Raw genomic sequence first — 23,821 nt, forward strand, 5'->3', positions numbered from 1 at the left:
ACCCAGTGGAGACAAGGCAGGGGTACAGTGAGGTGTCCTCACGCAGGAGTGCCGGGGACCACCTGCAGTGGTCCACAGCGGGTCCACAGCACCCGCTTGCCAGCCGCCACCTTAACCTCGGCCTGGCTTCAGGCTCCAGCTGGAACGAGGCCCTGAGAGCACCTCCAGCTGGGGTTTTGGTGCCACCACCATCTTCTCTGGCTCCCCTCGTGCCTGCAATGCCCCGTGTGAGCCTCTGCCATCCACTGCCACCGCCTCTGCCCAGCCAGGCTCCTTCACAGCGCTTCCCCACTGCCCCATCCATACCTCCAGTGGCTCTGATGGCCCAAGACACCTGCCACAGGCACCAACCTGGCACAGAATGGACCAGTGGAATCAGCCACAGTGACCCGAGTGCTAGGTGAGGGTGGAGTGGACGTGGAAGTGGACATGTACCCTGCCCGTCAGGGTGGCCAGGTCATGCCCAGCCCAGCCCCTGCTCTGCTGCTCAGGCTGCAGGAGACACAGGGAGAGGCTGCGCCCTGATGCCAGCTGCGGCTCCCAAGCTCCACTTGCCCTGGTGGTGACCGGCTCATTCCCTTGTCGGACCTTGTGTTTCACACTGGGCACCCAGACTCTTCAGTGTCCCCCCCACAAACAGCGCAGCAAACCCTGCTTCATTCTGACAGCCAGCTTTGTCGCTTTTGAATGCGAGCATGCCAGGGTACACTTAGGGGGTACGGGGGACACATACTGGGGTCCTGCTCCAGGGTTCTGCTCCAGCCTGCTCCCTACCAATACAGCTGCAGCCCTAGGAGCTCAAGCTTTTAAAACCCCTGGTAGTAGGGTCCTCTCCATCCAGCCCTTCCTGGGGCTCCTACTGTGTGCTCCAAGGAGTGTACCTGCTTCTCAAGGTAAAGCCCAGGACCTGGGCCCCAGGACAGGGCATCAGAGGAGGGAGCACAATGACCTCAGTGTCAGGAGAGTCTGAGCGGGAGGGAGAGCTGCTGGCTGGAGCTGCAAGTGGGTACAGGGCACCTGGAGGATGGGTGGGACCTGGCTTCCTGTCCACACAGCTCTCCAGGGGGCCTCGGTAAGTCACTGCCCTGCCAAAGCCTCCACTCCTCATAAGATAGAGATGCCAGGGCTCACCCCACACCCAGAAGTGGCTCTGCCCCAGATGAGATGCGCTGTCTTAGACATCGGGGTATAATTAGCATCCTGAGCACAGAGTAAAGAGTGATGCTGCATCGTCCACCAGCAGCACAAGCGGCAGTCCCTGGACACGTCCTCCTGCACAGGCAAAGCACACAGGCAGTGGGCGACAGTTGTCAGCTCACAGCTGGGTCAGGCACCAGGGCTCGGGAGCCTCTGCAGCCCCGATCAGCAGTGTGACCACAGCCAAGGCCCATCAGCCTGTTTTCCTAAGCCACCGGGGAGCTAAAAGCTCCCGTCTGAAATGCTCCTCGAGTATCCATCTGCTCACTCTGTCATCTCCACTCCTTTAGCCGGGTGAGGGTGGTCAGAATGCGCAGCGGCCGCCGAGGCCCTGAGTTAGCCGAGGACGTGAATTCCCTGCTCTGAATGAGGCCAGCTTGAACCTGTGGCTTTGTGCACAGCATTGACGGCCAGCAGCTTCTCCATCCACGCCAGACGGCTGAAGGCTGAGGCTTCCAGGAGGCGTCCTGAGTTCACTGTGACCAGACTGCAGCTTGGTACCTGACAACGCCCAGCCTCTACCAAGGTTCAGCACGTCACACTCAAAATGAAGTGAAACAAAACATTTTCTTTCTTTTTCCTCTCTCCTGTCTTGCTCTCCAACCAACCAACAAACCAATTTCCTCCCTCCCTTCCTTTCTTCCTTGATTTCCTTCCTTCCTGGAAAAGAACTGGGGCAAATACTCCAACACTGAGCTACGTCCCCAGCCCTCGGCTTTGCTAACAGAGGAAGAGAACAGCCAGACTTCAGAAAGTGCTACTGTGATCATGTATTTTCAAAACCACGGTTCCTGTAACTATAGCAATTCAAGTATAGCTAGTCCAATCTGCTAATGCACATTATGGGATTAAATTATAATCCAAAGAGCAACAGACTGCTAACAATGTATATTAATATTCAATATGCAATATCTGATCAGTAAAAACCTCTCATTAGGTTTAGGAATAAATTTCATTATGCAAAGTGTTATTGATATGTATGCAATTAATGTAGAAATGCCAAGTTTAATTTTAGTCCATCCGAGCCTTAGATAGCAAGAATTGTTAATTATGTATTTCAGAATTGAAAGGGGTAGCCGGGCGTGATGATGTATGCCTGTAATCCCAGCACTCAGGAGGCTGAGGCAAGAAGACTGTTGTGAGTTTGAGACCAGCCTGGGCTACAAAGTGAGCTAAAGGCCAGCCTGACCCACATAGTGAGATCCTGTCTCAAAAAGACAAAAAAATAAAAATCGGGAGGGTGTCTGTGTTCAGCTCTGGAGAAGGCAGGGAGTGCTGGGGAGGGGACTGCCCACTGTCACCCTCACTGACATCTAGCAAAGCTACAGATGCATCCAGCCTCCGAGCCAGAGCCTGACCCTTAGGGAGTACCAGATCCACAGTGCCCTGTGCACAGGTCTGCAGGGCCACTGTCTGTGAGAGAGATGACGTGTGCCTCAAGTATTTCCAGGACACGGGACGCAGAGGCCAGGGTCTGGGTCTCCCATGCCAGAGATCTGCAGACTCACAGCAGACTTAATGCGCTCCTACTGCCTCATGTTTAAAAGATTTAAGAAGCATCACAATGCACAAGTTTAATTTTAATAAACCCTATTGGTGTAGTGTACTGTAGCCGTGGACGTGGTTATCCACTGTACCACGTTTATAAATTTTAATTCTGAGACATGGGTTTGGAAGTGTAAGGCTCCTGTAACATTAAAAATTCAATAACACCTGGGCATGGTGGCGCTGTAATCCCAGCAATTAGAAGGCTGAGATAAGAGGATCACTGCAAGTGTGGGGCGGGCCTGGGCTGCCCAGGGAGGTCAGGGCCAGCCTGAAAGCATACGGTGAGATCTTGTCTCAGAGCCCAGCAAAACAAAACCCCAACACAATAAAACAAACATATGTACAGATACACAAAAATCCATCAATATGGTGAGAATATATTGGGGATCCAGCTCAGCAGCACAGCGCCTGCCTGGCAAGCAAGAGGTGCTAAGTACAGTTCTCAGTACCCACAAAAAAAAAAAAAAAAGAAAAAAAGAAAAGAAAAGAAAATCTGGGGTGAAAAGACGTTAAGGAACTGATCTCATTTCACAGAGTTACTTATTAACAACTTAAATGTCCATCAGCTGACAAATAGATACAGAAAATGTTGAATTTAGGAAATTATTATTATTCCATAAAAATAAGAAACAATACATGGAGGTACCTTGAAAATAACCTCTGTAAGTGAGCGAAGACGTGGCAGAGACCACATATTGAACTGCAGGAGTCAGTGATGGAAAACATCCGAGCTGGGCAAACCCAGACAGACAGAAAACAGATTAGCGGGAGCAGGGCTGGGCACCGAGCGGCCAGGAATGGCTGTTAACAGATGTGCGATTTCTTTCTTTTTTGGGGGAGTAGTTTCTTTCTTTGTTTTAAACAAAAAAGAATAAAAATGAAGATACAGAATTTCAAAACAACATAATAGGAGATTAACAAGGGTTAATATGTTGTGTATTGTTATCTTCAGAGCAACTCAGATGGCAAGAGAGACACATGAAAAAATGTGGGTCAAACGACGAAAGCACAAACCGTTCCGTTTGATGAACTAACGAGCTTAGCAGTGTAGTCCCCACCTTGTGAGTGTGTGTGCAGCCTTTTCCCTTCTCTTTTTCTCCCTTCCCCTATCCCAGCTGTTCTTTCCTTCTGAGCCATTTCTTTCCCTGTTACTTTCACAGTATCAGTGTACACTGTTTTATTTATTTAGTTAGTCAGTCAGTGAGACAGGGTCTCGCTATGCAGCTTAGGTTGGCCTTGAGCTCACTTTGTATCCAGGCTGGTCTCAAACTTGCAACATCCTCCTGCCTCAGCCTCTCGAATGCTGGGATTACAGGAGTGCGCCACCATGTCTGGTTTATGGTACATTTTGGATCTTAATATTTCAGTTTTTACACTAGGGGTTTCTTTATAGGTGATGAATTAGAGTAAAATTAGGGATAATGAATTAACTGTGACTACATTAAAAACCAATGAATAGCACACTTTTGAAGGGTGACTTATATACATGAATTACATCTCAATAAAATTGCTATTGAAAAGTCATTCACTACACAACTAGGCAAGTTTGAACACTGAGTTGGTATCAGAGGATGGCAGGGAATTATTATCAAGTTTAAGCATAATACTGGCATTATAGATGTAAAGTTTTTATAGCTTAGAAATACATACTGACATATTTATGGATAGGATGATACAGCGCCATGAATTTCCTTTAAAATAACTCAGTGTGCTGTGAGCCAGAGTGAGGGGACATAAATAAAACTGCCCACACGGTGATAAATGATAAAGGCAGGTGAAAGGCACTTTCCTTTGTGTTTTTGTGTGCATAATTTTACAACTATCTTTCTTAAAAAAAAAAAGTCTCCAAAAAGCTAAAATCACCTTCTAAACCTTTCCTATAAATCACTGTAGAACACCTGTCTAAGCTGGGAGCAAGCAAACTGCAAGAAACACTCTGTGTTTCACCTAAACAAGCAAATAAAAAGTTTTTTCTGTAAGGCAGCAACTTGTGAGGAGAAGGAGAAAGCACAGAAGACAAGAGAAAGACAGAAGAGCCGTGTAGGCCTCGTGTCGGTGACTCAGGTCACAGAACTAAGGTAACTCCTCGTGGATGGTGAAGAGCTTGGGATGTTTAACTCATTAGTTGTGCTGCTTCGTAAAATCGGTGCGGAGACCGCAGCTTAGCATTCCAAACAGGGCTACGCCGTACTGAGAATATTTTGCAAATCAAGCTAAACCTTGATGAAAAGCACTCATTCCAGAACACAGAGCTATCGCTTCTCAAATACTTGTTTTGATTTGGATAATACTAATTTAAATCATATTGCAAGATGCAGCATGCTGGGATAGCGGAACGGACAGGAGTTCCTCCGGGCCCCGGCACCCTGCCCCAGGGGTGTCCCCGGCCAGCAGTGCAGGCCCGGGCAAAGAATCCAGCCTCCTTGCAGGGGCACAGTAATACCTGCTGCACGGAATTGAGGAGAGTAGAGACCGCACACCCAGAGGGTCTCTCTTAAAGTCCGGCACTTAGCTGGTAAGCAGTGGCGGCTGTGGGCTGTGAGACTTTTTTGTAGACTGCGTTAAGCACTCAGCTGGAACAGGCGGCTGGAGCGATCTGTCCGTGGCCTGGGGGTGACAGCAGCTGTGGAGGTTACAATCAGAGCCGGGGAGGTTTCAGTGTCTCCTGTGGCCAGCCTGATTTGCTTAGGGACATCTTCAGCAGAAGCTGAGAATTCTATTTAGTGATTTCCTGGTCTGTTCATTCATGAAACTATCAATTAGTGTAATTCTCCAATCTGTTATTGAATGAATGAATCCACTAGATGATGTAACCAATAAAAATATTTGTAAATTTTTGATGCATTGAAGTATTTAAAAAAAAAAAAGATGTCGCACTGGGATCTGAGTAAATAAGTTAAATTTCAAATAAAAAAATATGAACCAAGGTTGGTTACTGCCTTAAAAAAAGATAATCTCAGACACACAGGGAATCACTAATTTTAATCTACATTTTACACTTAAAATTCCAGCCTCAAAATGCAAATCAGCCATGCACTTGAGGATGGGTCAGTTATTAAGTGAGCTCCAACCACGATCCACCCTCTGCTGGGACCCAGCCTTCTTCAAATGTAAACTGAAAATGGCAAAAGAAGTGATTTTTAAGGCACATTTTTATGATGACTAAGGAATACACATCGCAGAACCTCTAGAAACAAAGTGCTTTTCAAAGAAAGAAATTCGTAGTTCTACCACTGAGATATACACCTCATCTGGCTTTTGTGCCTGCATTTCACCCTTCAGCTGAGGCGACCCAGTGTGTGTGGCTTCACATCCTGCTCTGGAGTCAGCGTCATACACAGACATTCCCCTGCTTGTTCCCAGGGACACACACACACGGTGAAGATGAGCAGGACCGGATTACAGGGAAAAGCCCCGGTTTCCAGCCATGCCTGATCTCCTGTCCTTTCCCACTCAGTCGGTCTCCACTGTGCGTTTTTCTGTGCTTGCTCCACGGCCGCCACAGCAAGGGGCTCTGTGCACCCCACTCTGCTGGTGCTAGCTCTCTCCTCAAAGCTTCATGGGTCATAGGTGGGGTTTTTTGAAGGTGGCTGGATCTATCAGTTCTCTGATTGGTGTGGTGTGGTTCTGGGTGTTGGTAATACGAAGGCCCAACCTGGGTATGGGTGGCACCACCCAAAAGCTGGGTAGCTTGGGAAAGATAAAAGAGAGCATGCTGCTGCCGCTTTCCGGTCTCCTGCCCTGCCATGGACTGTTTTTCCTCTGGGATCCCCTCTCACAAGCCAGCTGCCTCGGAGCCAGTCGATTATACACTCAAAACCTCTACAAACCGTGAACCAATACACCTTTCCTTGCTTAGCACTGAGTGTTGGGCATTCTGTCTAAGCAACCAGAAAAGCAACTAAGACAACCCCCACCCACTCCTTGACCTTCTTCCCCTTTACACAGTATCCAAGCTCTGCAAAACTGCAGCGCTTCCCAGTCGTCCTGTCGGAGGTAAACCCAGCATGCGGGAAGCCCACTGTACAAGCAGAGGCTCTTTCTTTACAGTGAAGATGTAAGACGGGAATTAGTACAAGGAGGCCACCTGGGGGCCAGGCTAAGCTGTGGGCAGCTCAGGCCTCTAAGAAGATCACACATCCGGGGCACTGTATGTTAGGGGAGCTGGCCAGTCCCTACCTATCCCGGGGAGCCTTCATTCACTGAGTCAGTCAATTACTTTCACGAGGCTGTTGGGCCTCGAGATCTGTCCCTGGGAGTCAAATGGTTCAATGTGTCCTTCAGTGGAACAATTTTGTCCCTTATGGTCAAACCAATCAGCTGCTAGAACCCCCGTGAGTCTAATCCAAAGCTTACTGTCCTGGTGTTACTTTTGAGAGCACTTGGACGCCACCTCTCCCCACAGTCAGGTGTTCATTTGAAGCTCGGCTGCCCTATGACTGTCAACGTCTCAAAGCGACCAGCTGGTGACTTTCTGAAATGGCACAGCCCTTGGTCCCTGCCCAGCCCTCACAGTGGACAGTGAGGCCCTAATGCAAAGGCAGAGATTCCTGGAAAAGCGCTCACCGCAACCACCAACCGTCAGGAGTCTCTCTTCCAAAGGAATCTTCTTTCGAGAAAACCAACATTCCCTGAATCCAACCAGCCCTGAAAATGTGGCTTAGTCTCCTGTCTGATGGTCTATGAAGTCCAGAGACAGTGGCTGCCCCTCTCAGTGGAATGTCAGAGCCCTCTCCAGCTGGCATCTCAAGTTCTAATGCGAGGCAGGCAATGCTGATTATCGGGACCAAACGTAAAGCCAAGAGCAAGACCATAAAAGGACGTGGATGAGATGGGGAGGGGTGGGGGGCTCACATGCAGATGAACGTATGTGGTGCGGCTGGTCTGGAAATAATGCTTTCAATTTCCACTCACTGCATACAGCAGAACAATTTCCTGTCAGCTAGTAGGATGTTTCCTTTTACCACAGCTATCCGAACAACTTCCTGCCGGCCAATCCCATGCTGGGATTTTCGGTTTCAGCACAAATACCCAGCGGCATGTAGGAGGAGAACTGTTCATCCGATCCACGTTATTATTTATTGACTTACAGGCAATACTAAGGTTGGTGAGTGTGACCTCTAGTGTGACAGAGACGGTCACAGCATGCAGAAGGACATGTGGCAGGCACTAGCCCTGAGCTGAGCCACCCCGGGTCTTGCACCCCGGGCTCTCCAGGGCCGCCTACTTCTAACTCTAACCAGGCAATAACACAAAGACAGACCCTGAAGGTCTGAATCCTCGCCCTAAACTTCTTAGCATGAACCTTCATCATACGATGCCACCATGATGTGCTGTCTCACCACGGCCCAAGGCAATCACACCAGCTGGCCTTGGACCAAATCTTCCCACGCTGCCCGCAGAAATAAACCTTTTTTCTGGATGAATTTGATTGTCTCTGGTATTTGTTACAGTAATAGAGAAATGACTCATAGTCACTTGAGGGTATATGCAAGGTACATATAAAACATAAATAAATGTTCTGTTTAATCTCTGGTCTCATCCTTGAGATTATATGTCTGCAAATTCTGGAAGATCAAGATGGGGATGTAGCTCATTGGCACAGCACCTACCTGGCAAACTCGAGTCCTGAGTTTGATTCCCAGTGGTGGTGGGGGGAAGAGAAAATTAAATATATATATATATATATATATATATATATATATATATATATAAAGTTCCCAAAGATTTAAGGTAGACTTAGCCTGCAATCATATGATCTCTTAAAAAACAAGGATTTGCCTAAAATCCATGTTGTCTATAAGATTCCCTCACCAGACCATCACTACGAGGGCCAGTTGGCCAGAGTGAGGTGTGGACAGTGCCCAGGGCTCTGACTGGGAACCCCAGCCCTGCTCAGCTGCACAGAAGGTGGGGACATTACCCACCCCCTTGCCTGCCTTCCTGCGGCCTGTCTTTTGCTTGTCACTGTGGTCTTCCGGCTTTTATGCTGGGATTCATTTCCCTTAGGAAAAGAATCTTGTAGAGAAATATCAGATAACAAAAAAAAAATTCACTTAGAAGTTTTATAAAAATCAAACTTCATTCGTAATCAAGAAAAAATGAAACTCCTAGACTGTCCATTATATTATCTCCCCCACCCCTTTGCTAAAAATAAAGAAGTTTTACAAGTCTGGAGTTTCACGTAAGGCAGCTACTTCAGATGTACCCTTTGGGACACAGAGTCATCAGATTTATTTTTGGAAGGTTGAGTAGGTCAAGAATACCTAAAATAACCTGGTTTCTATTTAAAATATCCGAATCATTCTGTATCTTAGGAGGAGGAAAAGATGACTTTAACAGATTACTCAAACTAGGGACATCACCAAGCGTGTGTCTCACATGGGATTGGTCATAGCTACCTGAAGGACAGAGAAAGAAGTCCCTTCTCCGAACGTGTGAAAATGTACCAACTACGTGAGGAAAAACCCGAAGACGCAGATAGACAACTATCTCTTTATGCCACTGAGTATATATTAAAATAATTTGCTAAATTCAAACAAACAAACAAATGCAGGCATTTTTAAAGGGGCACTGGCATGCTGCAATCTGCAGATGTTTCGACCAAAAGGAATTCTGTGGCCACAGGGAGACCGGAAGTTACTGCTGTCCAAGGTGAACAAGCACCTGCCTGTTCCCTGCGCACATCGGGTGCTGCCTGGCAAGCGGGAAACTTACCGGTGTTTACTTCCAAAACCATAGGAAGCAGATCACCGTAGTATTTAACACCAACATTTTTTTTTTTTTTTTTTTTTGCTTTGTTACCAGGAGCATAGGGACGTGAAATGATGCCTGAAATTTGCTAGAAAACCCAGGTGTGGAGGTCTGCTGGCTGACAGGGAGACCCAGGAGCAGCAGGTATGGCCTGGCTGCCGGGAGGGATGGGGGTCAACAGCTGGGGTGCGTATGTAGGGTGACTTCAGGACCCAGAGCTCCACAGAGGAAGGGAGGGAGGAAGGGAGGCCAGGGCTCCTGTCCCGGGCCAAGGGCTTTGCAGGTAGCCGATGAACTGCCTCCTGTGCTGAGCTGAATGGCAGTGTACGCTTCACACTCAGAAAGAGACGGGTGTTATCGTTAGATTCTCCAGGGCGCAGCCTGCCAAAGGGCGCAGAAGGTTCTTCCTGCGAGCTCTCTGCACCCCACACAATCTTGGTAAACACGGTACCCTGCTGTCCACTGGGACGGCCTCTCTTAACCATCACTGACACATGCACACCCCTGGGGAGGATGATTTCCCAGCACCCACCAGAACAGACTTCTGCGCTCCGTGAGACCCCTGGGACACCACTAGGCCTGTGCTCTCGTGGGTCTGTATTTCGCAGCTCCGGTCAACACCAGCACCGCCCCGTTCCTGCCCCGAGCCCACCTTTGGTAGGTCCTTTCCTGTTGAGCACGGCCTGCTGCTCCTCCGTGATGTTCAGCCTCCGAACCACGTCGGCCAGCGCAGACTTGAGCAGCTGGATGTCGTCCTCCTGCATCTGCACGCGCTGCTCCAGAGAGGCGATGCGGTCCGACACCTCCATGCTGCTCGCGGCAGACGCGCTGTCATCTAAACCAAAGGGAGGGAAGGTGTGAGTCTCGGGTGCTGCCCCAGAGCGACCGGATCGATAACCACGCTGCTTCCGCCCAAGGCGACAGCACAGGCAATGCAGGGTCATTCCCACAGAGGAGCATAGCTGCTCGCCCTGCCGCGGCCTCTCCACTCCCTATGCCTGGCTCTTCGTGTTCAGACCACTCTGGTTTTCATCGTCACTCTATTTTTTACCTGCGGGCCGTGTTATTTTCTTTTCCATGGCATCTGAGAACCTCAGAAGTGGGAAGGTCATAAAAATCTCTACTTCCACTTCCCAGCGTGCAGAAAACCATCCCTGCTGGCCTTCTGCTTTTACTCCAAGGACGCTGACAGGTCATGCAGCCTAAGGCCGCACTCCCTGTCCGTCCGGACTTTGAACGACGCAGCACTGAGCGGGCAAATCTGCATGCTGACTGCACCCTGATCTGGGCTGCACATAGCCATCCTGCATTTCCTTACCCAGAACCACCATTCCCAACTCCTCCGGGGGTCTATGAGGCTGGGCAGGGTCCTCCAAAGCCCTGGGGGTTTGTTTCATGATATCAAACAACCCGACATACTTAATAGGAATACAAGGAGAAGAGAAAGAATAAGACAGGAAAAAGTCTAAGACGGAAAGACCCAAGTATCCCAAACCTGATGCATGGTAAATGTTAAAGTGTTCATCAAAGGCCAAGCAAATGGAGAACGCCAAGGTCATCAGTGGTCAGCTCTTGAAAACCAAAGGTAAAGACCAAGTGAAAGGAGCAAGGGAAAAACAACACATGCAGGGGACCAGGTCTGACAGACCTTGGACTCTGCGTTGTGCACGGCAGAGGCCAGAAGAGAGCAGGGCAGTAGCTTCTAAACACTAGAGAAGATTCAATCCAGAAGCCTATGTCCCGCAGAATATCTTCTAAGAAAGAAGGCAAAGCAGAGTCATTCTCAGATGAAGAGAACCGGAGAGGATTCCCCTGAACCATGTGCCGCACAGGAGCTGCTAGAGGAGGTTCTTCAGGCTGCACAGAAATGGTCGGAGATGCTCCTCAGCCCTGCTCAGACCGAGGGGACTGCAGGAGATGGGAACCTGAATTAGCTCAGTGACCGACCTTTCCTCCTTCCCTTTTCCTCCCAATGTTCTTATAAACCTTTAAACTTACAACGATAAAAGTGATGACATTGTTTGGTATTTTTTCCATTTGCACATGTAACTAGCATAACATACGCAGTAAATGGGGATCTAAAAGGTACAAGACCTCAATATTTACACAAATATACAGTGCTCCCTGTAAATGGCTATCACTTAAATCTACTGACAAAAATTGTCTGCATTTATGGGGTACCATAGGTTGTCTCCTGTACAATGTGCTGTATGGTGTACAATATGTGTACATTGTGAAAGACTAAATCAAACTAATTAATATTTGCATTACCACCCCTGCTCATCCACTTACCTTTTTTTGTAGTAAGAACACTTACAATCAGGTAACCAACAAAGAAAGCGCCTCCTGGAAGAAGCAAAAAAGGTGGGAAGAGGAAGCAACAACAAAAAGTCTCCAGGTCCCAACCCTGAGAACACTGACCCAGGACAGGTGAACACAAAGGAGAATGAGAACAGCAAACATGCAATATCAGACACAGTGCCAGTGGACATAAAGAGATATATTCGGGACCTCATAGATGAGTTCAAAAGTGAAATATTTAGCCAAGTAAAGCAAGATATAAAAAGATTAATAAAAGAGATACTAAGCACCCCTCAAGCAGACACAGATGGAAGAAGGGGGGAACTCAAACAAAAGAGAGAATTATTTGATGAAGAATACAAACAAATTATAGAATATATGAAGCAGATTCAAAGAGATTACCAGGAAATTAAAAACTCTATGGAAAGATGGCAAATCAGCTTGAAAGAAACTAAGGATAGATTATTCAAACTGGAGGACAGTTTTGCAATGTGGGATTATGAAAGGGAAAACTTTTTAAAAATAACAAGTAACAATACAAAGGCTAGAAGACGACAAGAGGATCTATAACTTGAGAATAAAGAATGTGAGTGAAGAATCAAGGATACAAACAAAGGAACTACAAAGGCTATTCACAGAAATAATTAAGAAAACTTCCCAAACATAGGAAAAGAAAATGAATTCTGATATATGAGGCATACAAAACTCCAGCCACCTACAACCAAAACAGAGCTATATCCAGGAATATAGTAATCAAGATCCCAGAAATTCAATATAAGAATAGAACATTACAAGCTATTAGAGACAAGAAATAGATAACGTATAAAAGAAGGTCTGTCAGAATAACGGCAGACTTCTTGACATGAACCATCAAGTCAAGAAGAACCTGGAGTGAAATATTCCAAGCCCTGAAAGAAAATAACCTCCACCCCAGATTGATATATCCTGCTAAAATGTCTCTAGAAATTAATGGAGAAACAAGATGCTTCCAAGACAAAGAGGAACCTGGGAAATTCGCAACCACCAATCTAACTCTACAGAGAATACTAAAGGGCATTCTAGAGAGAGAGAAAAGTACTAGGATTCCAGGAACAGTGGCAGAAAGGCCTCAATGAATGGAGCAGAAAACAGAATGAAGATAAGCAGACAACTGATGACAAAAAAAGAGCATAACAGAAATGAGGCAGAGAAGATTTTATTCAAAACTGATATGATTGATAGTATCAAGTCTGAGAGTATAGGCAACTACACTGAAGATGACAAGACTCTACGATACACATTCTATTTTGATAACTGCCAGTTTTTGAAGTTCTATACTATATACAAAGTTGTATTTTTATTAATGCTGTTATGTATTGATATATTCAATTATACTATGTCTGATGATATAGCCAATTCTATTGGAGATAACAAGAGACAACACAGGAACCATGGTAGAACTCCTTGTACAATGGTCTTATATGTCTTTTTCGTTTCATATGTTTATAGGAATATGTTTTGTTTTGTCTTGCTTTGTTTTGTTTCTCCCTCTAATATAGAAAGGATAGAAATACATGTTAAGACTCATGCATGTGTAGAATCTATAAACAGTTTATGAGAACAGATCTTATGACACATGATGAAATGAACAGATACTTTGAAGAAAAAGAGACACTAAAATACAGTGCTGATCCTGGAGTGTCATAATGTGACACCCAGAAATAGTATTATTCTTTGTTCAGAGTGATATTAGCCTGCTTGGGTTTATTCAATCTCAACATAATTGAAGATATGGATAACTGCATGTGTGTTTAAGTGTATAGGATTGATAACCATATTTCTAAGTTTTTGTTGGGTAGTTGAACAGAATTGGTTGCAGTCTCACTGTTTGAATCCCCACTTTATATGCTCCACTTTAGTATCTTGAATAACTGTAACAGGACAATCTGTAATCATCAACTAGTGATTTCTTACTGTTTATTTTTTTCTTTGAAAGTATGTATTTTTTTTTTTGTCTTTTTCTTTTTTTTATCAGTACCGGGGATCGAACTCATGACTGCCTGCTTGCAAGGCAGGCGCTTATGCCACTGAGCTAAATCTCCAGTCCCTGGAAGTATATATTATTTCTACCTGTTTTCTGTTTTTAGTCTTTCTTTAGATTAAATTTTAAAAAAAGAACACTTGCAATCCACTGCCTTCGTGATTCTCAAGAGCTTAAGAGCCTGTTCCTCTCTGCAGTCCCCACGCTGCACCGCAGGGCTCGTGTACATGGCTGTTACTCAGCATAAGCATCCAGTGTTAGCTGAGGGTAGGATGGTTACAGAGGTGCATGACAATCCCACTTAAAGAACAAGGTAAATAACGGAAGCTAAAAAGCCAACAGAAAAAATAAAACTCAAATTCCAAAGGGAAGAAAAGAGGAATGGGAGAAAAAAATCAGAGAGAGAAGCTAAAACCCATGATTACACTAAGTGTTCCATGGCAACAGTACCTGCATCACACAGCACAGAAGAGACAGAGAGCATCAGAGTCACAAAGTCCTTTGAGCCAGGGACGGTGGCTGACACTTGTAATCCTAGTCCTCAGTAGGCTGAGGCAGGAGATTGGTCCAAGTTCAAGGCCAGCCTGGGCTACATAGTGAGAGCCTGTCTAAATAGATAAATAATTTTGAAAAAGCAATACCCAGCTACATGCCCTCACAAGAGGCATGTTTTAAATATCAAGACATGGAGCATGAAAGTAAAAAGATAGAAAAAATACCCGCCATATAGACAGCAAGAGAAGGCTGGAGTGGTAATGTTTATATCAGATGAAGCAGAGGTCAAAAATGTGTTATTAAAGACAGAGGGAGCACTTCAGCACGGGGAACGGGTCAGTAATCATAACAACCGTAGGCACATGCAAGTCCAGTATAAAACTTTAACACACATGAGGCAAAAAATCACAGAATTGAAGCAAAAACAGGCAACTCTGTGTTTTTCCTGAAGGCTGCCACACCCATCTCCCAGTGACAGACGGAACTAATAAAAACATCAGCAGGTGATCTGAATAGCGGTAAATGATCTCTGTACACTACAGTAACATTATCTATATATTTAAAAAAACTGTGCCCACCGTTTGCCAGCACACATTGCAGGCTGGACCTTCAGACAGATGTAAACAATGTCAGAGACTGTCAATGTCCTGACCACTGTGGTACTACATTAGAGATCAGAAGTAATACCATAAGCTAAGAAGCCACAAATGTTTGGAAATCAAACAAATGCTTCAGGAGTCAAAGACATAGCAAGAGAAATGAGGAAATATATATTTTTTTAACAGTAATAGGTATCACCGTATATTTCATTATCTTTACAATAGTTGTTCTGTCAATCACGTGTATCAAAATAAAATGAAATACAGAACATTATAGAAGTTATCAAAACAGAATATTGAATAGAGCAGTACCATTAATCAGAAAATAGCAAAACAGTAATAAAAATATTTGCCTTCAAAGAAATGGTAGAAGGAAATCCCCTTATTTGCTATGGTCAACCTCCCAGGAGACGCTCAGATTTCTGGTTCCCATTTGCTAACGGGGGACAGGAGAAGGGGGGTAGGGGAAGTGGGATGTTTGACTCTAGGCCGTGCACCAGTAGGTTCACTACTGCTGAGCAGGGAGGGGAGCTGCTTGGGGGGATCTCAAGAGACACTGGTGGTTCTCTCCCTGGAAGGGCCACAGCCGGACACACCACAGCTGCTTACCAGGGAGGAGAGCTGCTTGCTTGGTTTCCCAGTGTCCTAAGTTCCAACGGATCTCAGGAGACACTGGTGGTTCTATCCCTGGATGGGCTGCAGTCTGCCACAACGCAGCCGCTTACCAGGGAGGGGGAGGGAATATTTTTAATTGATTGATGATGAAAACCCAACCTATCAAAATATAAGAGAGTCAGCTAAAGCCAAGCTTTGAGGGAAATTAATAGCTTTTAATCATGTATGAAATTACCGCTGAGGATATGAAGAGGCCTGTCCGCTGCCCATCTTATGAGGCTCTCTGTTTAAAGGAGAAGGTAAGTGTCTACAAGTGTATAAAAGAAGTCGATAGGCTAGATAGTTGGGAACTGTTCAGTGTGATAAGTGAACACTAAAGAGAGGGATTAATTACATTTGCAAAAACAGGATCAAGCACTAAGTGGCCAAGAAGGGTAAAACATTAGCAGGTAGGAAACCACTGGAGGCAAAGGATGCAATTTAAACGGAAACAGGGAAGCACGAAAGCCTGCGGAACATTCGGTAATATTAAGTGAGCTTTGACACTGAAGGCTGCCACCGTGTAACATTTGCACCCTGCAGAGTACCCTGCACTGCTCCTACATTTGGGTGGTATCAGTTCTCCAACAGATAAGCAGATGACATCTGTCTGGGTCTGAGACAGGATAATCGATATTAATACCTGTTAACTGGGAGAACTTACTAAGTACCCATACACTTAACTTAAAACTGCTATGCTCTTACAAAGAAAATGCTGTTAAGTCTTCCTAAAATATACCCAAGGCACATCTCTTTAAAGAAAACAAACTGTGAAGCAAGAACAACTTGATTTTTTTTTCTTTTTTTGGTACCAGGAATCGAACTCATGACCTTGCACTTGCCAGGTGGGCGCTATGCTGCTGAGCCACATCCCCAGCCCTAGAACAATGTGAAATGATCATTTTCCCATGTTCCTCCTCTCCCGTACTAAATACATCACTCTTGCACTCCAGACTTGGAGTCCTGCTGTTTGTTAGGAGCACTGCTGGGTAATTGCTGTCTTTTAAAAAATCTATTCTTGATGATTGAGACACATAAAGAGCCTTTCAAACTCAACAGTGAGAAAAAAACCCAATTAAAAAGTCCATGAGGATTTAGCTCAGTGGCATAAACACCTGCCTGGCAAGCATGAGGTTGTGAGTTTGATCCCTGGCACCAAAAAAAAAAAAAAAAAAAAAAAAAAAAATGCTCCTGAGAGAAAGAATAACTAAAAGACTTGCATAAACACTTCACCAAGAACATGGTATGCATAAGAATCAGGCCTATGACAACAGCTTCAGCATCGTTAACCATTATGGAAACGCACATTAAATGGTAATGACAGCCAGGTGTGGGGAAAACACCTGCAGTCCCAGCATGCAGGTAGCTAAGGTGCTAGCATCGCATGAGCCCAGAAGAGGCAGAGACCAGCCTGGGTGACACAGCAAGATGACACTGAAGGAAAGAAGAATGTGAACATGCGCACATGCACGCACGCATGCACACACGCTCGCTATGGGATGTGGCTCTCTACACACTGGAGGGGTTACAGGAAGGAATATTCACAACACCACGCATAGAGAAACTCTCCTAACTGGCTGCTGGGCACATAAAACACTACCCATGAGCAGCTGGCATTTTCCTATGAAGTCAGCCATGCACACACAGCCTTGCCGTTCCCTAGGAACTTACCTCAGAGAAACAGACATATACAATACCCTCTTTCAGGCTGGGTAATTGCTGGGAACAGCCCCACGTGCTGCAGTGGGTGAATGGATAAACTGAGGCACACCCACGCAGTGAGTACACAGTGATCATGATAAAAACGAACAGTTGATACATGAACAATGTGCATGTGTCTCAAATGCATTGCGTTGAGTGGAGGAAGCCAGGCTCGATGGGGGCATTCTGCAAGATTCCATTTACACAGCCTTCCCCAAAGACAAAATGGCCATGGTGAAGAAGAGGTCAGTGGTTGCCAAGGGCTGACAAGGAGAAAGAGCACAGAGGAACTGTGGGGCGGGGCATGGCAGGCGTTCTGTGCGCCAGGGAGATAGTTACACAAATCCACAGCACGTCCAACAGACAGAACTGCCTTGAAACAGCAGTTCTGCTGGATGTTAGCATGTAAAATAAAATAGCATGATAACAGCTCAGTACTCAAGGTCCACTCTTGGGCGTGGTTCTTGGAAACTGTTGAGAGCTGCTGCCATTGGACTGAGATCTCAGCTGAGCAGTGTCTCTATGGAGGGTGAACACGCGTTGATCAATGGGAAAAGGTTATCCTCAAGTTCTCCATCATTTCTTGTAAGTGGACAGCGGTTCTGTTTTGTGGGATCTCCCCACTTATCCTCTGACCTGCACAGAGGGAAGGAAATTCTCATTTCACGATGTGACACTGACTGGAAGGGAGACGGGGGAAAGTTATGAAAGTATTTGAAGCTGGGCAAAGTGGTGCAACTTGTAATCCCAGCACTCTGGGAGGCTGAGGCAGGAGGATCACAAGTTCAGGGTGGACAACTTAGCACTTTAGTGAGACCCAGTCTCAAAATTTAAAATGGGGGTTGGAAGGCAGGAATGTCACTCAGTAAGATGAGCCTGGGCTTAATTCCCAGCATTGAAAAATAAAAGGTATCTTCCCTCCAGGGAGCAATTAAACAGTTAAGAAAACCCAACGTGTTCCTAAAAAAGGCAGGCAGGTCTGAGTAGCACCTGCTGAGAGCCTGGGCCATGACAGACCTGTCTAGGCAGATCCAGCCTCTAAAGGAAGCCCTCCAGAGCTGAGAGCTAAGTCAGTGATGAGAATTTCAGGGTAAGAGTCTTATCTGCTAGTCATTAAGAGCACACACTCTGGATTCAGTCTCCCTGGGTTCGAATCCCAGCCCTGCTGCTTGCTAGCTAAATGACTTAGTGCAAATAAGCTCATCCCTTGGAACTACCTCAACTTTTCCACCAGTAAACAGAAATGACAAGAATATCTACTTCAAGCTGAGCATGGTGGCACATGCCTGTAATCCCAGCACTTGGGAGGCTGAGGCAAGAGGGTCATTGCAAGTTAGAGTCCAGTCTAGGCTACAAAGTGAGCTCAAAGCCAGCCAAACTACATATCAAGATCCTTTCTCTCTCTTTCTCTTTCACACACACACACACAAAGAATATTTATTTCAGAGGGTCACTGGAACATCAAATGAGTTAATATATGTAAAGTACTTAGAATATATTATTCTATATAATGAATGTATAAATGTAAGCCATCATGAAGCTACCAATAAAAATAACCAAAACTACATTTAACATTTCCTTCAAAATTCCTATGTGCTGGCTAAATGTTGTGAAGCAAATTGATATCCAATAATTACAAATTAGTATAATAAAAGTCCTATTGTTTTTGAAGTTATGACCATGATACATTTTGGATGCTAAATGTCCCCCTCAAAAGCCCACATCTGACGGGCTGAGGATTTAGCTCAGCGGCATAAGCACCTGCCTTGCAAGCAGGCAGTCGTGAGTTCGATCCCTGGTACTGATAAAAAGTTTCAAAAAAGTTTAAAAAGGAAAAAAAGTAAGAGCCCATGTGCCGAAGGTCTGTTCCAGGCACTGTTGGGGGTGAGGCCTCGTGGGTGGGCTTCAGGGACAGGGACTGCAGGAGCCCTGGCTCCTTCTCCTCTTTTGCTTCTGGCCTTATGCTCCAGAGCTCCACTCTGCTCCCATGATGCACTGCCACATTTCCCACAATGCACTGCCACTGTTCCCATGATGCACTACCTCTGTTCCCATGAGGCACTGTCTTACCCATGAGGTCATGAGACTGTGGCCTAAACATCAAAACTGAGTCAAACAGATCTTTTGTTCTTCGCTGTCTCAGGTGCTCTGGCATAGTGACAAGAGGTCTGTGGCATAGCTGTGCATTGCTACGGTCTCTCAGGGTTGTCCAAGCAGACAGTGGCTTTTAGAGGGCACTCAGCTTGTGGGCAGGGCCTGAGCCATCACAGTGTGGCAGAGGAAGAAGCCATCATTTGTGACCCACCCTCAAATTTTCAGATCAGTGCTGGGTACTGACGTGCTGAGTCAGACAGGGCCGGAGGGCTCCCTGCACTCTAAAAATTCATGATTTACAATAGCATCTCTGTAATATCACTGGATGGACAGATGGATGGATGGATAGATGGGGCTTTAATATGGATTATATATCAGATTTTTAATTGATTGCTTAATTCACATAGGAAGAAGTCTAATTTTAATATTAAAAATAACACCTCGACGCATATGGTGGTGTACATTTGTAATCCCAGCACTCTGGAGGCTGAGGCAGGAGGCTCACTGTAAGTTCGAGGCTAGCATTAGCTACATAGTGAATTCAAGACCCATCTGCACTATATATATCAAGAGTCTGTCTCACAAAGTAAATACATACATACATACATGCATGCACATGCATACACACCCCACCTCAATATGTGTCTTTAACCAAACACAGTTGACTAAAACCCAGAAAGCCTGATCTGGTAGAGCCCCTCCACCGCAGATTTGCTGAAGTCCCCTGACCTAATCTGAGTGCTTTTCAGGGCTGGCCAGCATCCTTCCCCTCCTTACTCCTGTGCAGGCACCGAGCTTGAGGGCGCAGCCCAGGGCGTCGGGAGCTCCCAGCCTCCGATTCCGGAGCGGCCAGTGCTGCTCAAGTGACTCCGTCAGTTCAGCGAAGGGGAACTGGCGAGCTCAGTGAAAGCCACAGCCTGGTTTCACCCACGGAGCATTTCCAATGTCCGGGCCCCGCGTGGGTCCACGGCACGAGGTGGACATTTCCCTGCAAATTCTGTCATTAAAGACCTCATCAGGCTGGGAACGCAGCACAAGTGAAACCTTTACAAGTCACCATTTTACTGTAATCTGAGCTCCTGTACCTCTGTAATTTATCTAAGGAGTCCTTAAGATAGTATCAACAATTGCTTTCAGAGTTTTCACACTCTTACCTAACATTTGAGGGAAGTCTGAAAGAGATAGTATTTTCTACCTCTAGGATTTTTTTTTTTTTAACTCACTATGTAACCTGGGCTGGCCTTGAACTCACAGCGATCCTCCTGCCTCAGCCTCCTGAGCACCAGGATTACAAGCGTGTGCCACCACACCAACAAAAGAACGTTTTGCTTCTTTCGTTTTGGAAAACTTCTGTCGGGACCAGAACTGGTCGCTGGGGCCACACGTGGCCTGCGCCGGCTTCCTCGGGGGAGCCTGGGATGTGTTTACACAGGACGCGTGTGTATCAGCGTCTGTCCAGCTCAGTATCCGGTGACCATCTGCCAGACGCTGGGCCATGTACACCAGGCAGGGCAGACTCAATTTAATCCAGGCTGGACCGGAGCCCTCCGGGGTGCCAGGCGCTAATGCAGAGGTTGTGTCCTCAACTAGTCTGCAAGCTGCTCTGCCTCCCGGCCAATGGCAGGGCTGCTCGGGACTTCAGATTCCATCAGCCCAGCATTCTGTCAGGGCCAGGCCTGGTCCAGAAAACCAGTGCTCAGAAATGGCTCCCGCATTGCCTGAGTTTCGGGCCTCGGGGGCAGAGGGCGACTCTGAAAGACAGCACCCCCCAGGGGCACGCTACCTGTGAGCTGAGTGGGCCTGGCAGGGGCCTGACCACCCACACGACCCCACTCGCCTTCCCGTTCCTGGCAGGTAAGTGTTAGTGTATGCAAAACGGCTGACACGCCACCCAGACAAGTGCTAGTGAGAATCACAAGGCGGGGCATCCTGTGGCTGAAATACTTGAGGCCAGAAAAATGGTTCACAGTTAGTTTGGACATTTTTGAATTTTGGAATGTACATATAGACTTTACCTGCAGAGGATAAAGTCCTTTGTCTGGAAAGCTGAAATACAAAATATGCTGAAATCCAAAAGTCACACTGACCCTCAGAAAGTCTCAGGTTTCAAACTAGGTGAGGTGGCACATGCCTGGAATGCCAGCACCCTGGGAGGCTGAGGCAGGAGGATCACAAGTTCAAGCCCAGTTTGAGCAACTCAGCAATTTAGTGAGATCTGGTCTCAAAAGAGAGGGAAGGGGCTAGCTAGGCCGCAGCTCAGCGCAAGGGCTGTATGTTCGATCCCCAATGCTGCCAAAACAATTTTTTAAAAAGTTTCACACTTCAGAGGACTTCAGATTTTGAGATTAGGGAGGCTTAACCCACAGTTCATCATTGTTCATATTATTTATAATAGCAAAAGTACTTGGGAGGCCCAGGCAGGAGGATTGGGGGGGCTATGAGGCCTTGGGAGACCCTGTCTCAAAAAAAAGTTACTGTTTATAATAATAGCAAAAGCAAGCACTGAAGCTTCTGTGTAATTAATGTTTAGCTGCACTTAGGAACAATTTTCAAAAATATTGAGAAAGCCCTGGTCCACGAGAGAGGCCCAAAGAGAAGACACCATTCCTGTCTCCAGTGCTGTTGGCTGGAGGAAGAGACTGGACAGGAAGCAGAACTGGGCATGATCAGGTCTTGGATCAGCAGCACGGCCCATGGTGGGGTGGACAGAGGGCCGGGACCTCCTGGCCTCCATCACAGCTCTCTCCTGAGAAGCCAGGAGAACCGGCTTCCATGGGTGCCGAGGGACACTGCTGGCCTCAGCGACAGAGATGACCTGGGAGTGAGGCTAGACCCTCCGTCCTCGGGGGTTCCAGGAGTGGGTCTTCCACTCTAGTTACAAGATGGGGGTGGTGGGCACCCCCTGTTACATGGTATTTCGTCATCTAGAGGGGCTGAGGGGAAGGGGAAGCATCAAGTTGTGTTTGCTCTGTACCAGCCCCCACAAGGAGTGTAACCCCTAGGTGCTGCAAATACAGGCTCATAAAAGTAACAATCTCAGCGGTGTGTGGGGGCGCATGCTGTAATCCCAGCACTCAGGAGGGCGAGGCAGGAGGATGGCTTTGAGTTTGAGGCTAGCCTGGGCTCCATAGCAACAGCCTGTATCAAAAACCAAAAAATGAAAATAAATAAAAATTAAAATCTGAAACAAAAACAAAAACAAATCAGGCTGTGATTCTGCGCTGCTCAAGAAGGCCTAACCGTGGTGTCCCTGGAGGCCAAGAGGCCTGTTCATATAGACAGTGGACCCAGCCTCTGACCTTGAATGGTGGACATTCTTGCTTTCTTTAATTGTTTAAACTAAGAATAGCACCAGACCAACAGCCACCCTGTGTGCACCCCAAAGCCTCTTTCTGGCCAGGTGAGGCCCCCAGACGAGGGGAGAGGACAGAGGTCTCCTCTCCACTTCCTCTGGGTCCTGCTACTGCATCCAGGTCAGTACCCACTGGGCAGGGGTGGCTCCATCCCACGAGTGCTCCTGTGGTGCTGAGTAAAATACACATCGAATTTTTGCATCCTTCCAAGGTACTAGATGAATGCTGTTTGGATAAAAAAAAAATCTACCTGGGTTTTGGGGTTCTGCAATCAATCCTATGTAATATGAGGTACAACAACCTTCCGCTCAAAAACATGCAGGGAAGAACTCTCAACTAAAAGCCTTCGACACTGTCTGTGGGGTGCGACAGCACATCACTGTCCCATCCAAGCCGCCCCATTAGCATCCAAGGACAGGAGAGGAGCCGGCCTGCAGAGGCACCGCACGCTCTGTCCTTTTAAGGCCTGGCCCTCGGCCCTCCCAGCCGTCCCCAGCCCGGGATGCCACCTGGCAGCCGGCTCCAGCTTCAGTTCCACCCCAAGACTCTTCTGTCCCACCCGAGCCCCGATCCAGCCCGGACTGGCCCTGCCCCGGCCATGGCTCTGAGCCGACTCTGCACAGGGTAAGGGGGAGCGGCCACACCTCCAGATACGCCGGTCTCCACTGTGGTGGGCTGATGCTCAGGGTTTTTAAAAAGGTGGCACCCACTTCTGCTCCCAGCCAGGATGGAAAAAGAAGAACCGGGTTGAACTTCTTAACCTTAAACACCTAAAAGGAGCAGACAAAATACAAGGTACGATCTAAAAATACCATGTGTGTTCACATTTTTCAAACATTACAGTAAGCGGCATGGGCACTTATGGCCTTCCAATACTCCGCTCTCTCCTGGCCCACTTATCCCAACACTCAGGCCGCCTTCCGAAGCAGTTCCGGAGCCATCAGAGGGGTGGGGGGGGGGAATCTAGTCTTCTGCAAAGATGAACTCAAGCTGGATAAAGGGAAATTAGAAATTCTGGGGCTGAGTTAACATGAAAACAGCACCCCAGAATTTATGGAGCTGCTCTTAACAAATTTCTGCGCTAACACCTGTACTGGAAACGGCAG

At 46.8% G+C, this 23,821-nt stretch overlaps 1 protein-coding gene across 3 annotated transcripts in view; it reads right to left on the reverse strand.

Annotated features, from left to right (window-relative positions):
• The window catches only part of Eml1 (EMAP like 1), a 147,030-nt gene that overhangs the window by 47,551 nt on the left and 75,658 nt on the right, over window positions 1–23,821 (reverse strand). For all 3 annotated transcript variants that reach the window (XM_005000496.4, XM_063241127.1, XM_063241126.1), the window contains exon 2: window positions 10,151–10,333. In XM_005000496.4, coding sequence (XP_005000553.2) covers window positions 10,151–10,333 — 183 coding nt within the window. The remainder of the gene's footprint in view (window positions 1–10,150; window positions 10,334–23,821) is intronic.

This window comes from Cavia porcellus, unplaced genomic scaffold (genome assembly GCF_034190915.1).
Source record: "Cavia porcellus strain 051 isolate PalLab524CR breed Dunkin Hartley unplaced genomic scaffold, mCavPor4.1 scaffold_31, whole genome shotgun sequence".
NCBI classification, from domain to species: Eukaryota; Metazoa; Chordata; class Mammalia; order Rodentia; family Caviidae; genus Cavia; species Cavia porcellus.